General features: G+C 38.0%; 3 protein-coding genes across 3 annotated transcripts in view; all 3 read right to left on the bottom strand.

Annotated features, from left to right (window-relative positions):
• Positions 1-24,171, bottom strand: part of LOC126377733 (zinc finger protein 570-like) — an 82,654-nt gene that overhangs the window by 31,548 nt on the left and 26,935 nt on the right. The gene's annotated exons all lie outside the window — the stretch shown is intronic.
• The window catches only part of LOC126377740 (hexokinase HKDC1-like), a 72,053-nt gene that overhangs the window by 41,878 nt on the left and 6,004 nt on the right, over positions 1-24,171 (bottom strand). The window lies entirely within an intron of this gene.
• LOC126377964 (uncharacterized) lies at positions 8,795-11,190 on the bottom strand. The gene is made up of 2 exons (XM_050025997.1): positions 10,664-11,190; positions 8,795-9,214 (listed from the first exon to the last, which is right to left on the bottom strand). The coding sequence occupies exons 1-2, from the start codon at positions 11,188-11,190 to the stop codon at positions 8,812-8,814; spliced, it is 930 nt and encodes a 309-aa protein (XP_049881954.1). The 3' UTR covers positions 8,795-8,811.

Raw genomic sequence — 24,171 nt, 5'->3', positions numbered from 1 at the left:
AACGCGTGCGAGCGAGACAACTACAGCGTCAGCACGTGCAAGCCAGAGAGGAACGGAAAATGAACCGGTCACTGTGGCGCTTTCTCCTCCCACACCCGCGCTTCCTGCGCCTACGCCGCCTGCTACAAACGGCTACGCCACCGTAACGGCGTCTACTAGTGCTACGCCAGGGACAGGTTATTATGATTATAATAACCTTCAATTGCACGTGTTTTGCGACGCTTCAACAAAGGCGATGTGTGCAGTGGCGTATTGGCGCTGGACAAATAATGGACAGATATATGTTTCCTTTATATGTAGTAAATGCCGTGTTATGCCAGTCAAAGCTTTGACTGTTCCCAAAGCAGAACTTCAAGCGGCTTTGATAGCTGCAAGGTTGGCGCATGCAGTAATAACAGAACATAGGTTGACTCCCAAGCGGCGCGTCTTGTGGTGTGATTCTACTACAGTTATTCATTGGATACGGAACAATACTCGCACGTACAAAACGTTCGAAGCGAACCGATTAGGCGAAATAGACGACCTAACGCGAGTACATGAATGGAAGTATGTTCCTACAAAATTAAATGTTGCTGATTTAGGTACGCGGGAAGACTTTGACCATAGTTTGTTCAAAAATGAGTGGTTTACCGGTCCGAATTTCTTACACAATGACGAATGTTCATGGCCAGAGGATGTGATTCAGCCGCCACTGAGCGAGGTAAGCTCGGATTGCGTGGCAGTAGCTTGTGACACAGTTGCTGCTGACCTACCTATTCCTGATCCACATCGATTTTCTTCCTGGCTGCGGCTAGTGAGAAGCACGGCCGTCATGCTGACATTCATCGACAAATGTAAGAAACTACCTATCGACTTCGGTTGCGTAACTATGGTTCGAGCTGAGTGTTTACTACTTAAGTTCGCGCAAGCCGACTCATTTGTTGAAGATATAACTGCCTTGAAGAATAATAAACCTATATCCCGCAATAGCAAATTGCTTACCTTATCGCCTTATTTAGACGAAAACGGCTTGCTTCGTGTGAGCGGCCGCATCAGCGCTGCTTCAGACATAACCGTGGACATGAAGAGACCTATCATCCTCGATGGCAGACACGCCATAGCGAGGCTGATTATTAGGCACTACCACGTCAAGGCAGCTCATGGTAATCAAGAGGCTGTAGTGAATGAGGTGAGACAGCGATATTGGATAACTAGGTTGCGACCTACAGTGAAGTTTGTGGTATCGCGATGCATGTTTTGTCGTATACGAAAGTGTACACCTCAAGTGCCTCGAATGGGCGACTTACCTAAGGCTCGTGTGGCTCATCACCATCGACCTTTTACGTTCTGCGGATTGGATCTGTTTGGTCCTATGGACGTCACAGTGGGCAGGCGCACTGAAAAAAGATATGGAGTTTTATTCACCTGTCTCACGGTTCGCGCCATCCATATAGAAATTGTACCTACGCTTACATCTGACTCGCTGATTATGGCTCTGCGTCGTATGGCGGCGAGAAGAGGCTGGCCAGGTCATTTGTATTCAGATAATGGTACTAACCTCAGAGGCGCTGACAAGGAGCTACAGAAATCTATACAGGAACTGGATACGGATGCCCTGAAAAATGAAGGTATGAACACAGGAGTAGAATGGTCTTTCATTCCCCCTGCAAGTCCCCATTGGGGGGGAGCTTGGGAACGACTCATTAGGAGCGTGAAAACTTCACTTAAAGTCGTTCTTAACCAACGCGCTCCACGGGAAGAAATCTTGGTTACTTTATTGTTGGAAGTCGAGAACATTGTTAACAGCCGACCGTTGATGCATGTTTCGGTTGAGCCAGACAGTGTCGAGTCTCTAACTCCAAACCATTTTCTGCTTGGCACGTCGTCAAATCTGCCAATTATTGGTCAGTTCGATAATTCTGACCTTTACTTACGGAAAAATTGGCGCAAAGCGCAACGACTCGCCGATATGTATTGGCAGAGATGGGTGAAAGAAATTTTACCTGACTTACTGCCGAGAAGAAAATGGCAAGCGGATCACAGACCTTTACAAATTGGTGATTTCGTAATGGTCGTCGACCCTGACTCTCCTAGAAACTTATGGCCGAAGGGCATAATTACCCAAGTGTTTCCAGGCAAGGATGGTCGAGTCAGGTTAGTGGAAGTAAAGACTCGCACCGGAACGTGGCGGCGATCAGCGGCACGCGTCGCACCTATCTCTTTGGTTGAGGAGTGCTGACCCAGCACTGGGGGGGAGAATGTTAGCGACGCGCTCTTATAGTTTTATATTTTGTTTATAACATGTACCTATGTAGGATGTGATGTCAAAGTGGTGTGTCGGAAATCCTTTGTCTCCGCCTACCCCATATGGGAGGTAGGCGCGATCTTATAAATGTTTTATGAGATGATGGTAGCTAGAAATAAGTTATTTGTTGTGTGCCTTCTATTTTCGCTAATTGCATGTAACCAGTCTGCGGCGAACCTCGACCGATGCCTCACGCGCTACTGTGCATTGTACCTAACTTTTCTTTGTGTTCGGCCAATAAACGTTTTTGTGCATTAATACTTACGCGTTTTCTATGAACTGCACCCCAGACCCTTACAGGGGTAAAATTAATACAAATGTATTGACTTTGAGTAGCAACGCTTAGAAAACTGTAGAATTGATCGATTCATGAAGGTTGGTGGAAGGAGTCGACAGCATTCTTAGGCCAAACTTACTACTAAGGGGTAAAAATTATGCAAATGTATTGACTTTGAGGAGCAACGCTTAGAAAACTGTAAAATAGATCGATTCATGAAGGTTGGTGGAAGGAGTCGACAGCATTCTTAGGCCAAACTTACTACTAAGGGGTAAAAATTATGCAAATGTATTGACTTTGAGTAGCAACGCTTAGAAAACTGTAGAATTGATCGATTCATGAAGGTTGGTGGAAGGAGTCGACAGCATTCTTAGGCCAAACTTACTACTAAGGGGTAAAAATTATGCAAATGTATTGACTTTGAGTAGCAACGCTTAGAAAACTGTAGAATTGATCGATTCATGAAGGTTGGTTCGTCGGAGTCGACAGCATTCTTAGGCCAAACTTACTACTTGCGGGTGAAAATGATACGAATGTATTGACTTTGAGTGGCAACGCCTAGAAAACTGTAGAATTGATCGATTCATGAAGGTTGGTGGAAGGAGTCGACAGCATTCTTAGGCCAAACTTACTACTAAGGGGTAAAAATTTATACAAATGTATTGACTTTGAGTAGCAACGCTTAGAAAACTGTAGAATTGATCGATTCATGAAGGTTGGTGGAAGGAGTCGACAGCATTCTTAGGCCAAACTTACTACTAAGGGGTAAAATTTATGCAAATGTATTGACTTTGAGTAGCAACGCTTAGAAAACTGTAGAATTGATCGATTCATGAAGGTTGGTGGAAGGAGTCGACAGCATTCTTAGGCCAAACTTACTACTTGCGGGTGAAAATGATAGGAATGTATTGACTTTGAGTGGCAACGCTTAGAAAACTGTAGATTTCACCGATTCATGAAGGTTGGTGGAAGGAGTCGACAGCATTCTTAGGCCAAACTTACTACTAAAAGGTAAAATTTATACAAATGTATTGACTTTGAGTAGCAACGCTTAGAAAACTGTAGAATTGATCGATTCATGAAGGTTGGTGGAAGGAGTCGACAGCATTCTTAGGCCAAACTTACTACTAAGGGGTAAAAATTATGCAAATGTATTGACTTTGAGTAGCAACGCTTAGAAAACTGTAGAATTGATCGATTCATGAAGATTGGTGCAAGGAGTCGACAGCATTCTTAGGCCAAACTTACTACTTGCGGCTGAAAATGATACGAATGTATTGATTTTGAGTGGCAACGCTTAGAAAACTGTAGAATTGATCGATTTATGAAGGTTGGTGGAAGGAGTCGACAGCATTCTTAGGCCAAACTTACTACTAAGGGGTAAAATTTATACAAATGTATTGACTTTGAGTAGCAACGCTTAGAAAACTGTAGAATTGATCGATTCATGAAGGTTGGTGGAAGGAGTCGACAGCATTCTTAGGCCAAACTTACTACTAAGGGGTAAAATTTATGCAAATGTATTGACTTTGAGTAGCAACGCTTAGAAAACTGTAGAATTGATCGATTCATGAAGGTTGGTGGAAGGAGTCGACAGCATTCTTAGGCCAAACTTACTGCTTGCGGGTGAAAATGATAGGAATGTATTGACTTTGAGTGGCAACGCTTAGAAAACTGTAGATTTCACCGATTCATGAAGGTTGGTGGAAGGAGTCGACAGCATTCTTAGGCCAAACTTACTACTAAAAGGTAAAATTTATACAAATGTATTGACTTTGAGTAGCAACGCTTAGAAAACTGTAGAATTGATCGATTCATGAAGGTTGGTGGAAGGAGTCGACAGCATTCTTAGGCCAAACTTACTACTTGCGGGTGAAAATGATACGAATGTATTGACTTTGAGTGGCAACGCCTAGAAAACTGTAGAATTGATCGATTCATGAAGGTTGGTGGAAGGAGTCGACAGCATTCTTAGGCCAAACTTACTACTAAGGGGTAAAATTTATACAAATGTATTGACTTTGAGTAGCAACGCTTAGAAAACTGTAGAATTGATCGATTCATGAAGGTTGGTGGAAGGAGTCGACAGCATTCTTAGGCCAAACTTACTACTAAGGGGTAAAATTTATGCAAATGTATTGACTTTGAGTAGCAACGCTTAGAAAACTGTAGAATTGATCGATTCATGAAGGTTGGTGGAAGGAGTCGACAGCATTCTTAGGCCAAACTTACTACTTGCGGGTGAAAATGATAGGAATGTATTGACTTTGAGTGGCAACGCTTAGAAAACTGTAGATTTCACCGATTCATGAAGGTTGGTGGAAGGAGTCGACAGCATTCTTAGGCCAAACTTACTACTAAAAGGTAAAATTTATACAAATGTATTGACTTTGAGTAGCAACGCTTAGAAAACTGTAGAATTGATCGATTCATGAAGGTTGGTGGAAGGAGTCGACAGCATTCTTAGGCCAAACTTACTACTAAGGGGTAAAAATTATGCAAATGTATTGACTTTGAGTAGCAACGCTTAGAAAACTGTAGAATTGATCGATTCATGAAGGTTGGTGGAAGGAGTCGACAGCATTCTTAGGCCAAACTTACTACTAAGGGGTAAAATTTATGCAAATGTATTGACTTTGAGTAGCAACGCTTAGAAAACTGTAGAATTGATCGATTCATGAAGGTTGGTGGAAGGAGTCGACAGCATTCTTAGGCCAAACATAATACTTAGGGGTAAAATGTATACAAATGTATTGACTTTGAGTAGCAACGCTTAGAAAACTGTAGAATTGATCGATTCATGAAGGTTGGTGGAAGGAGTCGACAGCATTCTTAGGCCAAACTTACTACTAAGGGGTAAAAATTATGCAAATGTATTGACTTTGAGTAGCAACGCTTAGAAAACTGTAGAATTGATCGATTCATGAAGGTTGGTGGAAGGAGTCGACAGCATTCTTAGGCCAAACTTACTACTAAGGGGTAAAATTTATACAAATGTATTGACTTTGAGTAGCAACGCTTAGAAAACTGTAGAATTGATCGATTCATGAAGGTTGGTGGAAGGAGTCGACAGCATTCTTAGGCCAAACTTACTACTTGCGGGTGAAAATGATACGAATGTATTGACTTTGAGTGGCAACGCCTAGAAAACTGTAGAATTGATCGATTCATGAAGGTTGGTGGAAGGAGTCGACAGCATTCTTAGGCCAAACTTACTACTAAGGGGTAAAATTTATACAAATGTATTGACTTTGAGTGGCAACGCTTAGAAAACTGTAAAATTGATCGATTCATGAAGGTTGGTGGAAGGAGTCGACAGCATTCTTAGGCCAAACTTACTACTAAGGGGTAAAATTTATACAAATGTATTGACTTTGAGTAGCAACGCTTAGAAAACTGTAGAATTGATCGATTCATGAAGGTTGGTGGAAGGAGTCGACAGCATTCTTAGGCCAAACTTACTACTTGCGGGTGAAAATGATACGAATGTATTAACTTTGAGTATCAACGCTTAGAAAACTGTAGAATTGATCGATTCATGAAGGTTGGTGGAAGGAGTCGACAGCATTCTTAGGCCAAACTTACTACTAAGGGGTAAAAATTATGCAAATGTATTGACTTTGAGGAGCAACGCTTAGAAAACTGTAGAATTGATCGATTCATGAAGGTTGGTGGAAGGAGTCGACAGCATTCTTAGGCCAAACTTACTACTTGCGGGTGAAAATGATACGAATGTATTAACTTTGAGTATCAACGCTTAGAAAACTGTAGAATTGATCGATTCATGAAGGTTGGTGGAAGGAGTCGACAGCATTCTTAGGCCAAACTTACTACTAAGGGGTAAAAATTATGCAAATGTATTGACTTTGAGTAGCAACGCTTAGAAAACTGTAGAATTGATCGATTCATGAAGGTTGGTGGAAGGAATCGACAGCATTCATAATATTGAACTTGGCTCTCACTTTACATTTATGTTTTTGATTGGTGTTTATGTACACGTCACATTAGATCGAGGTAGTTATGTGCCCCATACAAGGTAGAGGACCTAACATTGTTGTCTCCTCTTAATGCGTAGACTGTTGTCAGCACTTTGTCATACCTAAAGAATTTGTAACAATAACAAAAACAGGATGTGCAACTCAGTAACGGTTGATGTTCTGGGAACGAACCGCCTACGCAATACGAGGCTACCTTTTTAATTAAGTTAGTAATAAGTTCAGATTCTATTGTAGAGCTCCGTCGATCAGACGTATAGGTTAAGTTTAGTTTTTTAAAAAAGCTCGACGACTACCACGACATTTGACTGGCGCAGTCGGGTTGGATTCTGTCAATAGGCTTGACACAAAGAATTCCAAACTCAGTTCAACGTGTACAGGCCGACGGGATCCAGCGAACCTATAAATTTGTCAACGCTCGCATGTTAGTCGTCGCAGCGCCGCCGCAGCTTTAAAGAGGAGGAATGGGTGCAGCCGGACGGTGAGTAAACCTTTTCGCTTTCCTGTGTTGTCCCTTCTTTTCCTTGTGGCTGTAACATATTTTCGGTCAAAATCGCCGAATCTTATCTGATTATTGCAATCAATTAATTTTAAGTTCTGATTATCGCAATCAACATATTTTCGGTCAAAATCGCCGAATCTTATCTGATTATTGCAATCATTTAATTTTAAGTTCTGATTATCGCAATCAATTATTTTCGGTCAAAATCGCCGAATCTTATCTGATTATTGCAATCATTTAATTTTAAGTTCTGATTATCGCAATCAATTATTTTCGGTCAAAATCGCCGAATCTTACCTGATTATCGCAATCAATATTGCCTGATTATTGAAATCAACATTTTATAATTATTGAAAATCATTTTTATATTATCCTGTGTATTTTACATTGTGTTTTATTGTGTATTATTTTTATATTGTGTGTTTTGTGTAAAAATTTTAAAAATGGAACAAATCCAATTGATACCCAAGGAAATGCTTTGCCTCATCCCACGATTTGAAGGAGAGGGAAGTTTATTAAACATTTTTATAAAAAAATGCGAATATGTATTAAGAAGTTTCAATAGGCCTAACAATTTGCCTCAGGATCTATACAATTTTCATTCAATATCTAGCAAGCTGTCTGGAAAAGCCGCGTCACTTCTAAGCGAACGCGACGATATTAATACATGGACAGAATTAAAAGAATTACTTATCCAACATTTCGGAGACCCGCGTTCAGAAGAATGCATAGCAATCGAACTGGAGCAACTAAAAATTAAAAATGGAGAATCTTTTTCAGAATTTTGCAATAGAATACAATCCGTGCGTAGTGCACTTATTGCCAAAGTAAATTTATTAACCGACGAAGGCATTAAAGCAGCCAAATACATCATATATAATAACTTGTCATTAAATGTATTTTTATATAATTTGCCCGAAGAACTTATACGTATCGTTAGGCTTAAAAATTGCACAATTTTGGAAAACGCCTTGAGTATTGTCATGGAAGAAGAAAATTTCATGAGACAATACAACGCAAAAAATAATAAAAGTAAACCATCACTTAATAACCAAAATAATCAAAACTTCCGCCCAATTCAAAATGTTCAAAATATTCCCACGCAAAACTTTAAATTTGGAATACCCCAAAATAACCAAATGAAACGAAAATTCAATGCCCCAATTGCACAAAGTACAGGATTTAAAATTCCTAAACAAAATCATCAACAAGGTTTTAGATTTGGTATACCCAACCAACAAGGGTTTAGATATGGCACACCAAATCAGCAAAATTTTAAATTCGGAATCCCACAAGGATACCGTCATCAACCAATGATGCCCAACCAAAACCAGTTTCGATTTGGCGTACCAAACCAACAAATGAAACCAATCGCAAATCAATCCACTGATGTATCAATGCGCACAGCGCCACCTCTTAGGCAAAACATGCTTAACGTCCCGCAAGATAGCGAAGAGCTCTACTGTGAAAATGAAGAGCAAGAAAACTACACAAATTACGTAGATGAAACCATCCCTTTGGACTACGAATATAATGAAGAATTTTCATGTGTTGGGAATCTTGCTAAGGGTTTTATATGAATTAAACCAAGAAGTACGGCAGACTATGTAATCAAGTACATGTTACAGTGCTTAATGACTAAGAGGACGATAATCCTCGTAATAATGAGAAAAATCGGCGACAAGCGACGGCTTTGCATTATGAAGGCATCAGGCGCTTGAACATGCCCCCGGGCGTTGAAAGACGATGGCTTTCAACCAGAACCACAATTCACAGGCAGAGGGCAAATCTTGCTGAAAGATCTTCTTATAACTCCTGCAGATGTCTTGAGATCGGCAACACGAACAATTCCGTCAGGGCCAGGATGCACGTCAATGACTCTGCCCAGCCTCCACTTTAACGGTGGGAGGTTTTCCTCTTTCACCACAACCAAAGTGCCCAGCTTCAGAGAATCCTTGCAAGAACGCCACTTGATTCGCTGTTGCAATTCTGCAACAAACTCCTTACTCCAACGAGTCCAAAAGTGCTGGCGAAGTTGTTCGATTCGTTGAAAACGCGTTAACTGACGAATGGATTGATGCTGAAAATCTCGCTCTGGTATAGCTGTAAGCGGTCGTCCAATAATGAAGTGACCAGGGGTTAGCGGCGTGCAGTCTGCTGGGTCGGACGAAAGCGGTGTTAATGGCCGGGAATTTAATATCGCTTCAATTTGCGTAAGCGTAGTGCTAAGTTCTTCAAATGTTAGGTTACAATTCCCCAGCACTCTTTGTAAATGATATTTTGTCGATTTGACACCCGCCTCCCAAATACCACCAAAATGCGGCGTGTACGCGGGAATAAAGTGGAAGTTAATACTGTCATTTGCCATACCTTCGCTCAGAGAACTGCAGTTACTTTTAAGAAATTTAGAAATGTCATTATGAGCTCCAACAAATGAAGTGCCATTATCGGAAAAAATATCTATAGGTTTACCCCTTCGCGATATAAACCGACGCAGTGCCAGTAAATAACAATTACTTGTTAAATCTCCGACGAGTTCTAAGTGTATTGCCTTTGTGGTAAGGCATATAAAGACCGCGATGTATGTTTTGACTAATTTACATCCACGACCTTGACGAGAAGCACACATGATAGGGCCAGCATAGTCGACACCTACGTGTTCAAAAGGACTCCCACCTGGAAGGAGACGCTGCTGAGGTAAGTTACCCATTAAGGGTGTTACTATTTTGCCCTTCATGCGCGTACAACGTACGCACTTATGGTAGCACGCCTTCGCCAAATTTCTACCACCTATAGGCCAGTATTTCTCCCTAATAGAGGCCAGCAATAACTGTGGACCGGCATGCATCAATTTTTTATGCTCATGGTCAAATAATAATTTAGAAAATATGTGTGTGGACTGTATAAGAATTGGGTGCCTTTTGTTATATGGAAAATTGGAATTATCCAGGCGACCCCCAACGCGCATTATATTGTCGTCGTCTAAATAGACATTGAATTTATGAAGAGAACTTTTCTTAGAGATTTCCTTCTTATTTAAAAGTGATCGATATTCGGGAAATGATTCGTCTTGAATTTTTTTTATGATTGTATTCAATGAATTTCGTAACTCGTATTCCTCTAGGTGATTTGCTTGAACTGGATTATTTCGACAACATTTAATAAATCGAAGAGCATAAGCCACTGAACGAATAAGACGCAAATAATTTGAAAAGCGGTTAAATTCAATTAAACCATTTTTATTTTTAACTTGATCCGTAATATTCAGAGAAACCTCTGAACGAGTTTCGGGTAATGGTCCATTTAATTGAGGCTGAGGGGGACATTCAATTGGATGTTTATGTAAATAATTAGGGCCGCTCCACCAGAGGCTAGATGAAGGCAGAGCACTAATATCCACACCACGAGATAATAGGTCTGCTGAATTTCTTTCGGTTGGGACGTGTCTCCACGTACAGTTGCCCGCCTTTTCTAGAATTTCAGCTACTCTGTTGCGAACAAATGGCTGAAGTCTAGAAGGCACCATCTGCAACCATCCCAACACTATGGTGGAATCGGTCCAAAAGTAGACCTGTTTGAATTTTAGTCTTAGTGAGTCAATGACCCTCTCATAGAGACGAGCTGCAGCCACAGCGCCGCACAATTCCAGCCTTGGAATTGTGGTAGGCTTGAGTGGCGCTACCCGACTCTTAGCCATCAACAGACGTACGGTGACTTCTCCATTGTCATTGACACTCCGGATATAAACGCAGGCGCCATACGCGCGTTCAGACGCGTCCATAAACAGATGTAATTCCAAAGTCTGAAAATGATCACAAAGTACATGTCTTGGAACGCGTATGTTATTTAAAAGTGGTAATGATTTGATGAGATCATTCCAACGTTTATATATGTCGGGAGTTAGAGGTTCATCCCATGAAAGCTTTGCTAACCACAATTTTTGAAGTAGCACCTTCATGCGAATAATACATGGTGCCAAAAGACCAAGAGGATCAAAAATCCTTGAAATGACTGAAAGTAAATCCCGCTTGGTATTTCCGGCAGAAGCAAGTGAATCAATCGGGAAACAGAGTTCATCGGAAGTTGGAAGCCAACCTAAACCTAGTAACTTATTAGGCGTATCAGATCCCATGTCTAAATTGAAGGATGTGTCAGACGTGTCTGATACTAAGTTAGGTATATTCGATACCCACTTTCGCAACGGCATGCAAGCGGCTGCAAGTGCCTCAGTGACCTCCCTGTGAATAAATTTGATCTCATCTATGGTATCTCCTCCTGTGAGTAAATCGTCGACATAAAAGTCGTGTTTAATAATTTTCGCAATTTTTTCATTCTCACATTCGAGGCCCACTTGCTTGATACAACGTGTCGCGAGAAAGGGTGCACTAGCCGTTCCGTAAGTGACGGTGTTTAATTGATATACTTTAACAGGTTCACAAATACTATCACGCCAGAGTATCTGCTGCAGATATCTGTCAAATGGGTGAACAACAATCTGCCGATACATTTTCTCGACATCGGCTGATAAAACAAACTTGTGTTGCCGAAATCTGAGAAGTATCGACAGAAGATCATCTTGAACTGTCGGTCCAACCATCTGGATATCATTGAAGGAAATTCCTGATGATGAAGGACTGCTAGCATTGTAAACTACCCGTAGCTTTGTTGTGCTACTAGCCTCTCGCAAAACTCCATGATGAGGCATAAAATACACAGGACGATCCGATTCTACACTCTGACATTCGGTCATATGACCTAGTGATTGATATTCAGCCATAAAATCTTGATACAAACGACCAAGCTCCGGATTCTTACTCAACCTGCGCTCCACAGAGAATAAACATTGTTTTGCTCTTGCGAAAGAATCTCCCAGCACGTCTGGATTTTGCTTTAGTGGAATTTGAACGCAGAAGCGACCATCATCGAGACGGGTCGTATTTTGAGAAAAGTGATTTTCACAGAACATTTCATCTGGTGAATAATGAGAAGATTTAGAACTTATCTCCTCTAACTGCCAAAAACGAGTTAAATTATTTTGAATGTCGTGAATTTCACTATTTGAATTCAAATTAGTGTTTACTAAATGACACCGTAAATCATTAACCAGCAAATTTGTATGACGACTGGGTACAGGACCTGAAATAATCCAGCCTAATTGGGTTTCATAAAGTATAGGCTTTGCAGTACCTAATTTTATTCGCTGCGATCCCAGTAGATCCCAAAAGAGATCAGCTCCAATTAATAAATCGACGTCTGAGGGTTTATAAAACATAGAATCCGCTAAGCAAATGTTAGATGGAATCTTCAGATCGGTAATATCAATTTCGCAGCCTGGAACATTATTAGCAATTGATGGCAAAACATAACAAGCAATATTGGATGAAAAGCTGCCATTAAGAGAGCTCATCCTTACACTACATGTTTTACCTACGTGTGAAATAACGTTATTAATGCCCAGAATCGATCTGGCAATCTCAGCAGTCGGTAAATTTAATTTGCGACAAGCATTTTCCGTAATAAGACATGAAGTGCTTCCGCTGTCTAATACGGCACGAACAACATATTCGTGATTTTCACAATCATATAATTTAACCAAAGCAGTTGACAACAACACATCCTGTTGTCCGTGATTGCTAGCTGAATTAACATTAGCAGACAAAGCTACGCTGATGTCTTTAGAAGCGGGCGTGGACACAGAAGCAGAAGTCGAAGCTACACTATTGTCCACATTATGCGGTTTATTTTCAGATAAGTTAGTAGCACTCCTAATAAATTCAGTCACGTGAATAAGCGTGTTGTGACGTCGTTTACATATCTTACACCCTGGTTTTTTGCATTGGTTAGCATAATGACCCGTTCGAAAGCAATTGTGACACACTTTGTAATTAGCTATCAACTTAAGCCGAGCTTCATTGCTCATTGCCAGAAATTGAGAACATTGATTTAAATTATGATTACCTTTGCACTGTGGACATAACATATTTGAAGATGAGTTTGTTTTAAAATTGTCAGAGCTTGGAACAGAAACCATAGCTTTAAGCTTTGAATTATTAGATTTACTGTTTAATTGATTTGTACGTGTTGATTCTAAAGTTTCAAGTAGGTCGGCGTGAGAACGCAAGAATTTCATGAAACTATCAAATGTAGGTGAAATATCCTTGTCTAATTGACCTTTGAACTCTTCCCACTCACGGTAGGTTTTCTGATCTAATTTTTGGGCAAAAATATATATAATGAGTGTATCCCAGTGCTTAACTGGCTGATCCAACAATTCTAACGCTCTCAGATTTTTATTTATTTGATCAATCATACGTTTTAATACTACGGAAGACTCCCTTGTAATATAATCCATATTAAATAACGCGGCTACATGATTCTGAATTAACAAACGTTTGTTGTTAAATCGTTCACATAAAATATCCCAAGCTACTGTATAGTTTTTAGCAGAGAACTCAATCGCTTGTATTACTACAGCAGCGGATCCCTCCAAGGAAGTTCTTAAATAATGGAATTTATTTATGTCACTTATCGTGTCATTGCAGTGGATGAGACTAGTGAAGGTGTCGTGGAACTCAAGCCAATTATCGTATGACCCGCTAAACTTTAGCAACTGTATCGTCGGTAATTTAACGAAATTATGTTGATTAGCGGAATTACTGGCACAGCTGTCCTTTTCGGCTATTGGTTTGTTATACTGACACAATATGTCCTGAGCACGTACTAAAGCCTTGTAATATTGTGACTCAAATTCTGCACGTTCAACAAACTGCGCTTCTGCGCTTTCAACAACACATTCCAATTGTAATTGCACCGTGTCATATTGGTCATATAACTGTTCGATCTTACCAATGCGTAACTGTAGTTCTCGTGCGTCGGCAACAGACAATGGACCCCTTTCACATAATGACTGCAAATAATTATTGAAGACAGTAATTCGACCCTTAAAACTGCCCCTTTTTTTAATTAGTTCTTTCTCATCGGTCATTTTGGGAGATCGGATGACTTCGACCTGAAATGTTTACAATTATAACATGTAAATACACTAATTACACTGTATACTTATGTGAAAATGGAAGAAAGTTGATCATGAAACAATTGTAAGTAATAAACAACAGATTCACAAACGTTGTTTACGCGCAACGTCCTTAATATCTATTACGGACAGTATATAATCAAAAATTACGCAATAGATTGCAATTTTCGTTTTAACTTCAAGTTAATAACAATAAGGAGATGCTTGACAACAAATTTATATGTAAATAATTACGATTAACTTATGTTTTACAAGTTAAATCTTGTCTAGAACAATATAGCACTAGATACCTATTACACGACGTAATAACGTGAATAATTCGTTTAATTAAGTTAAAATAATGTAGCATTCAATGCTTACTGTACCGAAATAGATACATTTTAACTTATTTACTGAAAACAAAACAATAATTGGCAGAATTATTCACAATGCAATAAGTATCTTAAGTTAACTCAATACACAGAAAGTATTTACTAACCTTATCGATAGTAATCCTATTTAGACACTATATACTACCTGTTTTGAGTGCTGGGCTATAGTTTTATAATGAATTCTAGACTTAACACTGCTTATTTTATGTACTCGAACCGCATTCCACGTTATAGATCATAACCTCCAATCCCGTGTGAATCTTCTATTGACTTTAATTTCACTAATTCTTAATACTTCTTCAAAATAACAACTGGTCCTTATTATCTTCGTATCCGGCTCGATCTTGGGCCAAATGTTGGGAATCTTGCTAAGGGTTTTATATGAATTAAACCAAGAAGTACGGCAGACTATGTAATCAAGTACATGTTACAGTGCTTAATGACTAAGAGGACGATAATCCTCGTAATAATGAGAAAAATCGGCGACAAGCGACGGCTTTGCATTATGAAGGCATCAGGCGCTTGAACATCATGTGACAACAATTTTGATTCGGAAGAAAATTTTTGTCAACCTGCCTCGATCCAGAAAACGAAGAGTTAATAGAGTTGAACTGTGATAACGCTCATAAGTTACCTCATATAACTGTCCCGGAGATAAATTCGCGATTCCTAATAGATACAGGAAGTACAAGATCTTTTATTAGCCCCAAAATAGTAAATAAATATTTTTCAAATTATGTGTATTACGAACCTTTTGAAGTAGTCAGCACACACGGTCGTAGCAAACACGATGCAGTAATTTGCATCCCATCCTTAAAAACTTTCAAAAATAAATATAATCACAAATTTTATGTTTATGAAGTGGACAAACGATATGACGGACTTATCGGAGTAGATTTATTAAAACTATTAAATGCAAAAATTGACATGGAAAACCAATTCCTAATTACAGATACCACTAAAATTCCTATAATCTACATTCCACCGTTTGATATTATATTAGAACCAAGATCGGAAACAAGAGTGAAGATACCTACCGATACTAGAAACGGTGAAGCGATTGTAAACTTTATAGACTTTGGCTCAGGTGTGAGAATGCCCAGCGCTATGGTTAAGTGTAATAATCACTTCGCCTACACAGTAATCCAAAACGCTTCTACTGACAAAGTAGCGATAACATTTACATTACCATTACAAACCGAATCAATTCCAATTAATGAATGTAACATCAACAAATTGTCGGACATCAGTCACCAAACAATTGACCAAGTGTTAATTGACAATCTTAACAAACTTCGATTAGATCACACAAATAAAGAGGAACGTGACGCTATCTCTAAACTATGTTACCAATACCGTGACATCTTTTATTCGGAGCACTTACCTTTATCATTCACAAATCAAGTAAAACATAAAATTAGAACCCAAAATGAAAACCCAATTTATATAAAACCATATCGTCACTCACAAACTGAAAATAATGAAATAGAAAATCAAGTAACCAAATTGATAAAAGATGATATAATTCGAAAATCACACTCACCTTGGAGTGCGCCCGTACATCTGGTACCTAAAAAAATGGATGCTTCGGGAGAACAAAAATTCCGCATGGTAATCGATTATAGAAGACTCAATGAGATTACCACCGATGACAAGTATCCATTACCAAATATCACCGACCTTTTCGACAAATTAGGAAGAGCCACATATTTTAGCACCATAGATTTAGCAAGTGGTTATCATCAGATCGAAGTTGATAAATCGGATCAACAAAAAACAGCTTTTACCACATCGTCTGGACATTATGAATTTCAACGAATGCCCTTTGGCCTGAAAACAGCCCCTGCAACCTTTCAAAGAACCATGGACAATGTATTACAAGGACTTCAAGGAATCCATTGTCTAGTGTATTTAGATGACATCATAGTATACTCAAGTAGTTTGCAAGAACATATCAATAGTTTACGAAAAGTTTTCGACAGACTGAGAGAAACAAATTTAAAAGCAACCTTAGACAAATGCGAATTTTTAAAAAAAGAAGTACTATATTTAGGACATCAAATTACGAAAAACGGATTAAAACCAAATGATGATAAAATTCAAGCCGTAATGAATTTTCCCATCCCTAAAACAACAACCGAAATCAAAAGCTTTCTTGGACTTGTAGGTTACTACAGAAAATTTATTAAAGACTTCTCAAAAATAACTCAACCAATGACAAAATGTTTAAAAAAAGGGAAAAAGATTGTCTTAAACAATGAATATATAACCGCTTTCGAAAAATGTAAAGAATTACTAATTAACGCACCTCTTTTGCAATTTCCCGACTTTTCAAAACCGTTTATATTAACAACGGACGCCTCGAATGTTGCACTCGGAGCCGTCCTATCACAAGGTCCAATTGGAAACGAAAAGCCAGTAGCGTATGCCAGCCGTACACTTAACGCAGCCGAAACACGCTACAGTACAATAGAAAAAGAACTTTTGGGAATAGTATGGGCAGTTAAACACTTTCGTCCATACTTATATGGTAAAAAGTTTACCATTTATACCGACCATCGTCCTTTAGCCTGGTTAAACTCAATAAAGGAACCTAACAGTAAACTAACACGCTGGAAATTATGTTTAGCGGCATATAATTTTGACATAATATATAAAAAGGGAGAACAAAACAGTAACGCAGATGCTCTATCGCGTATAAAATTAAATGCTCTAGATGATGATATCTCTATGAAAGTGAACCTGGACAAAAGGGAACAAAGACAGCGAAATAATGAAGACACGCCTATAGTGATATCTGACTCAGAGGAAACCGCAAGTATTCCTTCAATCGGAAGATATGAGCTTGAATCGGAGTTTCCAATAATATCTCCATCTGAAAGCACTGCAACAGCTAACTCTAGCTTAGAAACAGCTCATTCCGCCCGAGATATTGATACTGAAGGTATACCCATTTTACAAGAAGCTATAGATACGAAACCAAATCAATTATTAATATATATCTGGAACAGACAACAAACTTGTGTCAAAGATCTTTCCCGTGACAAACAAAACGTGTTGGAAGTACATTTGCCCACGGACAATTTTGGCTTAATTAAAAAATTCTTATTAGAATATATTAACCCAAAAAAGAAATACTACATCTATTTTGAAAATAACGCCCTTCGAGCACAATTCATTAAAGCAGTTATACAACTATTTCGGAAAGGAACAGTAAAATTCTATGAATGTACAAAAAGAGTGGTTTACGTAGAGAATGAAAATGAACAACGCGAAATTGTAATAAGATATCATAATGGAAAAACCTGTCATAGAGGAATTAGAGAAACCATAATGAAATTAAAACGTAATTACTATTGGCCAAACATGGAAGTAACTGTCTCTAGTATAATCAACGCCTGCGAAATCTGTAAAAAAACAAAGTATGATAGAAAACCTTTTAAACCTGAACTCCAATTAACGCAGACCCAAAACAAACCTTTCGAGGAATTGTTCATTGACATTTTCACAATTGAAGGAAAAACCTTTTTAACAATTATCGATGCATTTAGTAAATTAGGACAAGCTCTTGAAATCTCAAGTAAATCCACTCCAGAAGTAGCACGAGCCCTAATTAAATATTTCTCCGTTTATGGTGTTCCAAATAAAATCAGTTCAGATCCAGGTACAGAATTTAATAATATCCTTCTCAAGGAAACGTTACAGTTTTACAAAATTGAACTTCATATAGGAACCCCACACAATCCTAACTCTATGGGTCTTATAGAGCGATTCCACTCTACAATCTTAGAGATATATCGAATCGCTAAGTATGAACATAAGATAACGGACGCCGCATCTGTTATGACATACGCCGTGATGTCATATAATCAAAGTATACATTCAACTACTGGTCTAACACCATTTGAGGTAGTATTCGGACATACTTCCGCATCCAGTACATTCAATGTAGATTTCTGTAAAGAATACACACAAAAATTAGTTAGAGATCATGTCAAAAGAACTAAATACCTTTATAAATTCTTAACCGATAAAATTATTCATGGCAAAAAGAAAATTCAAACTAAACATGGAGGCGAAAAAGAGTTCCCCTTAGAAGAAGGAGATGAAATCTTCATAAAAGGAACCAATACCAGAAGAAGTAAAGATAAAAATAGATACCAAAAAGCAAAAATTACAGGTGAAATTAGTAGAAATGTAGAACCCATTAGTACCCAAGGTCGTGATACTACAGTTCCAGTTAAAGATATTAGACGTCCTCCACAGGTTCGTAGCCCTACTGCTGGCCCAAGCCATCGTGATCCAGGGCCTGCAACTCCAGAAGATTAAAAAGAATCCTGGTATACTCCCTATCAAGCAAGGACAAGCGGCCATCAGCCACAACAAATGGACCATCTTAAAGGTTTTAAATCTAAATTTAATACATCAAGATTTGGAATTTAATATAAATCGTTATGCCAATTTGAATCGACATGTTGCTCTACACTTCTCTAATCAAAACTTAAGTCATGAAGTATCTAATATAAAAACTCAAACCGATCACATAATGAATTGCACCATTGAAAAATTTAAACAAATCGTCCCAATTAAACGTATTAAACGAGGAATCATAAACCCTCTAGGATCATTAGTTAAAATGCTAACAGGTAATCTGGATAATGATGACGCCGTAAAATATGATAAATGGATTAGTGATATTCAAAATAACCAGGGTGTGTTAAACAAAAGAGTCACCCTAATTGCCGAAACAGTAAAATCACTTGTAAACGTTTCAATTTCTGCAAATAATGCTGTAATTCAAATAGATAAGATCCTCTGGGAAATCCGTAAACAATTTAATGACACAAAAAAGGCTTTCACCGATACGAAATTAATTAATGCTTATAACTTGTTTCTACACAATTTTCAGATGCTCTATATCACAATAGATGAGGTTGAAAATGCTATTGCATTCAGTAAATTAAGAACTCTACATCAATCATTGATAGAGACTGAGGAATTGTTGGAAATACTAATTAAAGTTTCGAAATCAAATAAATTAATGTATGAAGTTAACTTAGAAAATTTATCTAAATTAGAACGGTGTATAGAAATTAAGGCTTATTCAAAGCAAAATCAGATAACATTCGTATTGGAAGTGCCACTTGTCGACCGAGATATGTATACGTACTACAAAGTAATTCCCTTACCTGTTACCAATTCCTTTAATCAAACTGTTTTTATAATTCCTAAAAATCCCTACCTATTAGCGAAAGGGTTGAAAACTGTGTCGCTCTCTACACCCTGCAAGGAGATCGACAAAGAAATGTTCCTGTGCAACAAGGATGTACTGCAGTCCACAATCAAGGACTCTTGTATCGACGCCTTGATGAAGCTCTCCACCAACATCAGCTCCTGTATTCCTGTTGTAGCAAAAACGGGAAAACCAAAAATAGAACCAATTGAGGATAATCAATGGATTCTCTACAGTAAAACTACAATCTTGTTAACAAAAATGTGTAATTCAGAAGAAACAATAGAAAGATTATGTGGTACATATATACTTATCCTGGATGATGAATGCAGAGCTAAAATTAACAACATAGTCCTGCAGCCATTTGAAACCTTAGGCGATCCAGTGCATTTCAGCAAGCTGCCAATCGTCGAATTTCCAGAGATACCAGTTCCTGCCCCTTTACCTGAAAGAAAAACTTATAACTTGGACGAAACAGAGTTATCAAAGTTGGAACATTTTGCCAGTAAATATGATGAAACTGGGAACATTAGTGAAAGTGGTATAAACACACATAGTATAAGTGTAGGAACTGTAATCATTTATATAACCATAGTTATAATCCTTTTCATTTATATACTCTATAAAATTATATACTTACGGTATCGCAGCCCTCAGTCGGGTAATCAACCCTCCGATGGCTTCGATCTTAACGGGGGAGGAGTTATGTGCCCCATACAAGGTAGAGGACCTAACATTGTTGTCTCCTCTTAATGCGTAGACTGTTGTCAGCACTTTGTCATACCTAAAGAATTTGTAACAATAACAAAAACAGGATGTGCAACTCAGTAACGGTTGATGTTCTGGGAACGAACCGCCTACGCAATACGAGGCTACCTTTTTAATTAAGTTAGTAATAAGTTCAGATTCTATTGTAGAGCTCCGTCGATCAGACGTATAGGTTAAGTTTAGTTTTTTAAAAAAGCTCGACGACTACCACGACATTTGACTAGGTAAAGCGCGAGCAAGGGTATCCGATCATTTGACAAAAAACAAATAATAAATTTTCATTTGAAAAACAACATTTGTCAAAATTATATTTGATAATTAATTTTACAAATTGATTATTTTTTAAACATGTTAGTTGGCAAAACAGTGTAAAGCAAAAATAACATTTGACCAAAATGCATTGCTTGGTAAATATTTTATTAACCAAAATCTATGTTAATCAACAATAAAAATAGGTAAAAAATTTTTTTAAGTTAAACGGTTTTATGTTAAACATTCATTTCAATGTTTAAGATAAATGTACTAAAAACCAAAAAGTTTGATTAGGTTAGGTTAGAACTGCGACCACATCGCATGAGCCGAACGAGCGAAGCGAGTGTGCCGTGGCAGCGGCCGGCGAGTGCACGAACCGAATTCTATTTATTTCACTTAATTCAGGCAGAGGGTATTTTTTTTAAAAGATTTTAGTTTCTATGGAATTAGTTTTAATACAAAATTATTACTTGCCTATAAACAATATGTTCAAGAGTTTAAATAGTTATTTTTAAAAACTAATAATTTATTTTCTAACTTTTTGTACAATCACCAATTTGGCAAACGAATTATTTAGTCGATTATTTTTTAAATAATATTTCAACAGTTAAATTATTTCCTAAATAAAACATTTGCGAAACCTGTATTTTGTCAAATTATTGTTTTTAAAGTAATATGTATATTTGCAAAATAAAAGTTTGTCAAATGATTAATTTACCAAACGCTGTAAAATGATTTTTTGTCATACGTTTTTTGATAAACGATAGTAAACCCGAGGCAAGGTGTGCGTCAAGCTAGCGGCCTCAAAAAAACAATGGGCACGAAAAAATAACTTGACCGTACCAAAAATTAGTACTCTTATTGAAAAAAATAGTACTTACCTGTTGTACAATATTAGTACCATCACGGTTCTCGATTTATAGCCATGTTTTATTGCACTTGCTAGCTTGACGGTGAGCGAAATTTGGCGAGAGTTAACGACAAGTTCTTTCGCTTTGATTTAAACGCCAAAAATTAGTACCGAAATAGTACTCGCCCCTGCAAAATACCGAAATTAGTACTTCAACGGTTCCAAAGTTATAAAGACAGTTCTTTGATCCCGCTGGCTTGACGTTTTGAAAAATTGTTATTGCATGCACCCATATGCACTAATTTTAATAGAAAATGGCTGCATGGGTCTTGTTCCTATTGAAAACAATCTGTGATTTTAATACATCATAATAGTTTTATTTTATAATTTATAACTTCATGTTGAATTTGTTACGGATCGAAGTGTTTGTTAATAAACAATTTGCAGTATTTGTAGAATAACTCAAAGAGTTTCAACAATGATATTACTTGCATCTGACAACCTTGGCACTTCACCAATTTTTACCCAAAAATGGGGAAAAATACTAAAATCTGACAACATTCTTGAGCATGTGTAATAATTTTGTTCGCGACTGTACTTGTCTTGATAAATGTATGACATAGGTTATAATGACTTTTTGACATATTTCTACAAAGAGAATCAGGTCGAAATTATGATGGTAGGAAGTACTATTTTATACGAGTTTATTGACATTAGTTACAAACTGAAGTATGCATGCGTTACCCAGATAATAGGTATTTTCAAAACGTCAAGCCAGCGGGATCAAAGAACTGCCTTTATAACTTTGGAACCGTTGAAGTACTAATTTCGGTATTTTGCAGGGGGTGAGTACTATTTCGGTACTGTAACAACGCCACAATTGGCATTGTAATCAATAAAAGTTAGTTCCCCGGTAGCACCACTAGATGGCGCTGTACCAAATTAGAACGCGGTATCGATGTGTTCAAGTAATTCTAATAGGAACGGACATACATTTTGTAAATTAATTCCAAATAGAATCCTTCGCTTAAGGTAATATAGGAGCAGACGGTCCCCGGCTCTCTTAGATTACCTGCTTAAAGCGTATCCTAGCATTAGGCCCCTACGAGTGTGAGCGAACGGCCCCCGGTCCTCATCACCGTCGAGACTAGTGCGGTCACTACGGTTGTAACTGTAACCTGTCTGGCTTGGTTTTCAATAAAGAGCCTTCACGCCCTAGAAACGCGGTTTCCTTCTGTGCCGTCTTCCCCACCCCGCGCATCGTGCTTCAGTACTAATTTTTGGCGTTTAAATCAAAGCGAAAGACCTTGTCGTTAACTCTCGCCAAATTTCGCTCACCGTCAAGCTAGTAAGTGCAATAAAACATGGCTATAAATCCAGAACTGTGATGGTACTATTTTTTTTACAACAGGTACTAATTTTTTCAATAAGAGTACTAATTTTTGGTATGGTAAAATTATTTTTTCGTGGCTATTTTTTTTTTTTTTGAGGCCGCTAGCTTGACGCACACGAGGCAAGGCCGGAACAGCAAACCTCGGCAAAATGAACAAACACTAAAATCACTACTAAACAGCGACGGATTGTGACGATAGAGTTATACAAGGGAACAGATCTTGGCAATCTGCGTTACTTTATCAAATATTCAAATTTAGATCTAGATTCAGTGTCGGAATGTATCTATTTGGGATAGAAACTTATTCAATCTGTTTCCACGCCTAAACTGCTAAAACGACTGGCATATATCACTGCTACACACTGCTTTCACTACTCACTTATAGTTCCTTCTTTTAGTGTTATATTTCTTACATTTAGTGTTTTTTTGTACTCTTTATTTATTTATTTTAATTTATTGTGCGGGTAACCGCGTTTCACCGATCGGCGTGGGTTGAAAATCAGTGTTGCCCTGTGGGTAAATTTTCACTGAACCCTGGCCTTTTTTGGTGAGCTGCGGCACCCATATACCTTTATGTTTTCCAACTAAATATTAATATGTGTATATTTTAATGTTGTAAATGTATATGTGTCTCGTAGGTTTTACCTAAATGAACTTTTTTTTTTATTATCACATTCTAGGAACGAACGAAAACTACAGGGTGTTAGTGACACTTGATTGTACTAAAAACGATGGTAAGTAAGTAGTTTTGTTGTAGGAAATGTTTAATTGAGATTTTAAGTTTTCGCTGCGCCGCAATGTAAAGTGAACAACGCGGACAGTCGTTAGACTACGTTTACATTGACGTTCCACGCAGCTTAAAGCACAATATGGGACTGAAAATAATATAAAAAATACATTTTAATGAATTTGGTATAGAATAGAATAAATAAATAAATTTAAAAGCCACGCTCTTGTCGGTGTAGTATTCTCCATTCTTGTCTATCAAAGACAAATTCCTTCACTCCCTTATAAGACACGACCTTCGCCTTCTCTTTAACCTGTTCCATGCAAGCTCTTCTTGGTCTTCCACTTCCTCTCACCAATTATATATATATTTCTATTTTCCGAAACCTATAAAAGGTATGCATCTAGTCAATTTATGATTAAATGGCAAACCAAGTCTATTTCGATTGACCTTGAGTCGAAAATAGTTTCTGATCTAACATCGACA

Source organism: Pectinophora gossypiella, chromosome 24 (genome assembly GCF_024362695.1).
Source record: "Pectinophora gossypiella chromosome 24, ilPecGoss1.1, whole genome shotgun sequence".
NCBI lineage: Eukaryota > Metazoa > Arthropoda > Insecta > Lepidoptera > Gelechiidae > Pectinophora > Pectinophora gossypiella.
The sequence above is the reverse complement of the archived record's forward strand: the minus strand, read 5'-3'. Positions and strand labels throughout refer to the sequence as shown.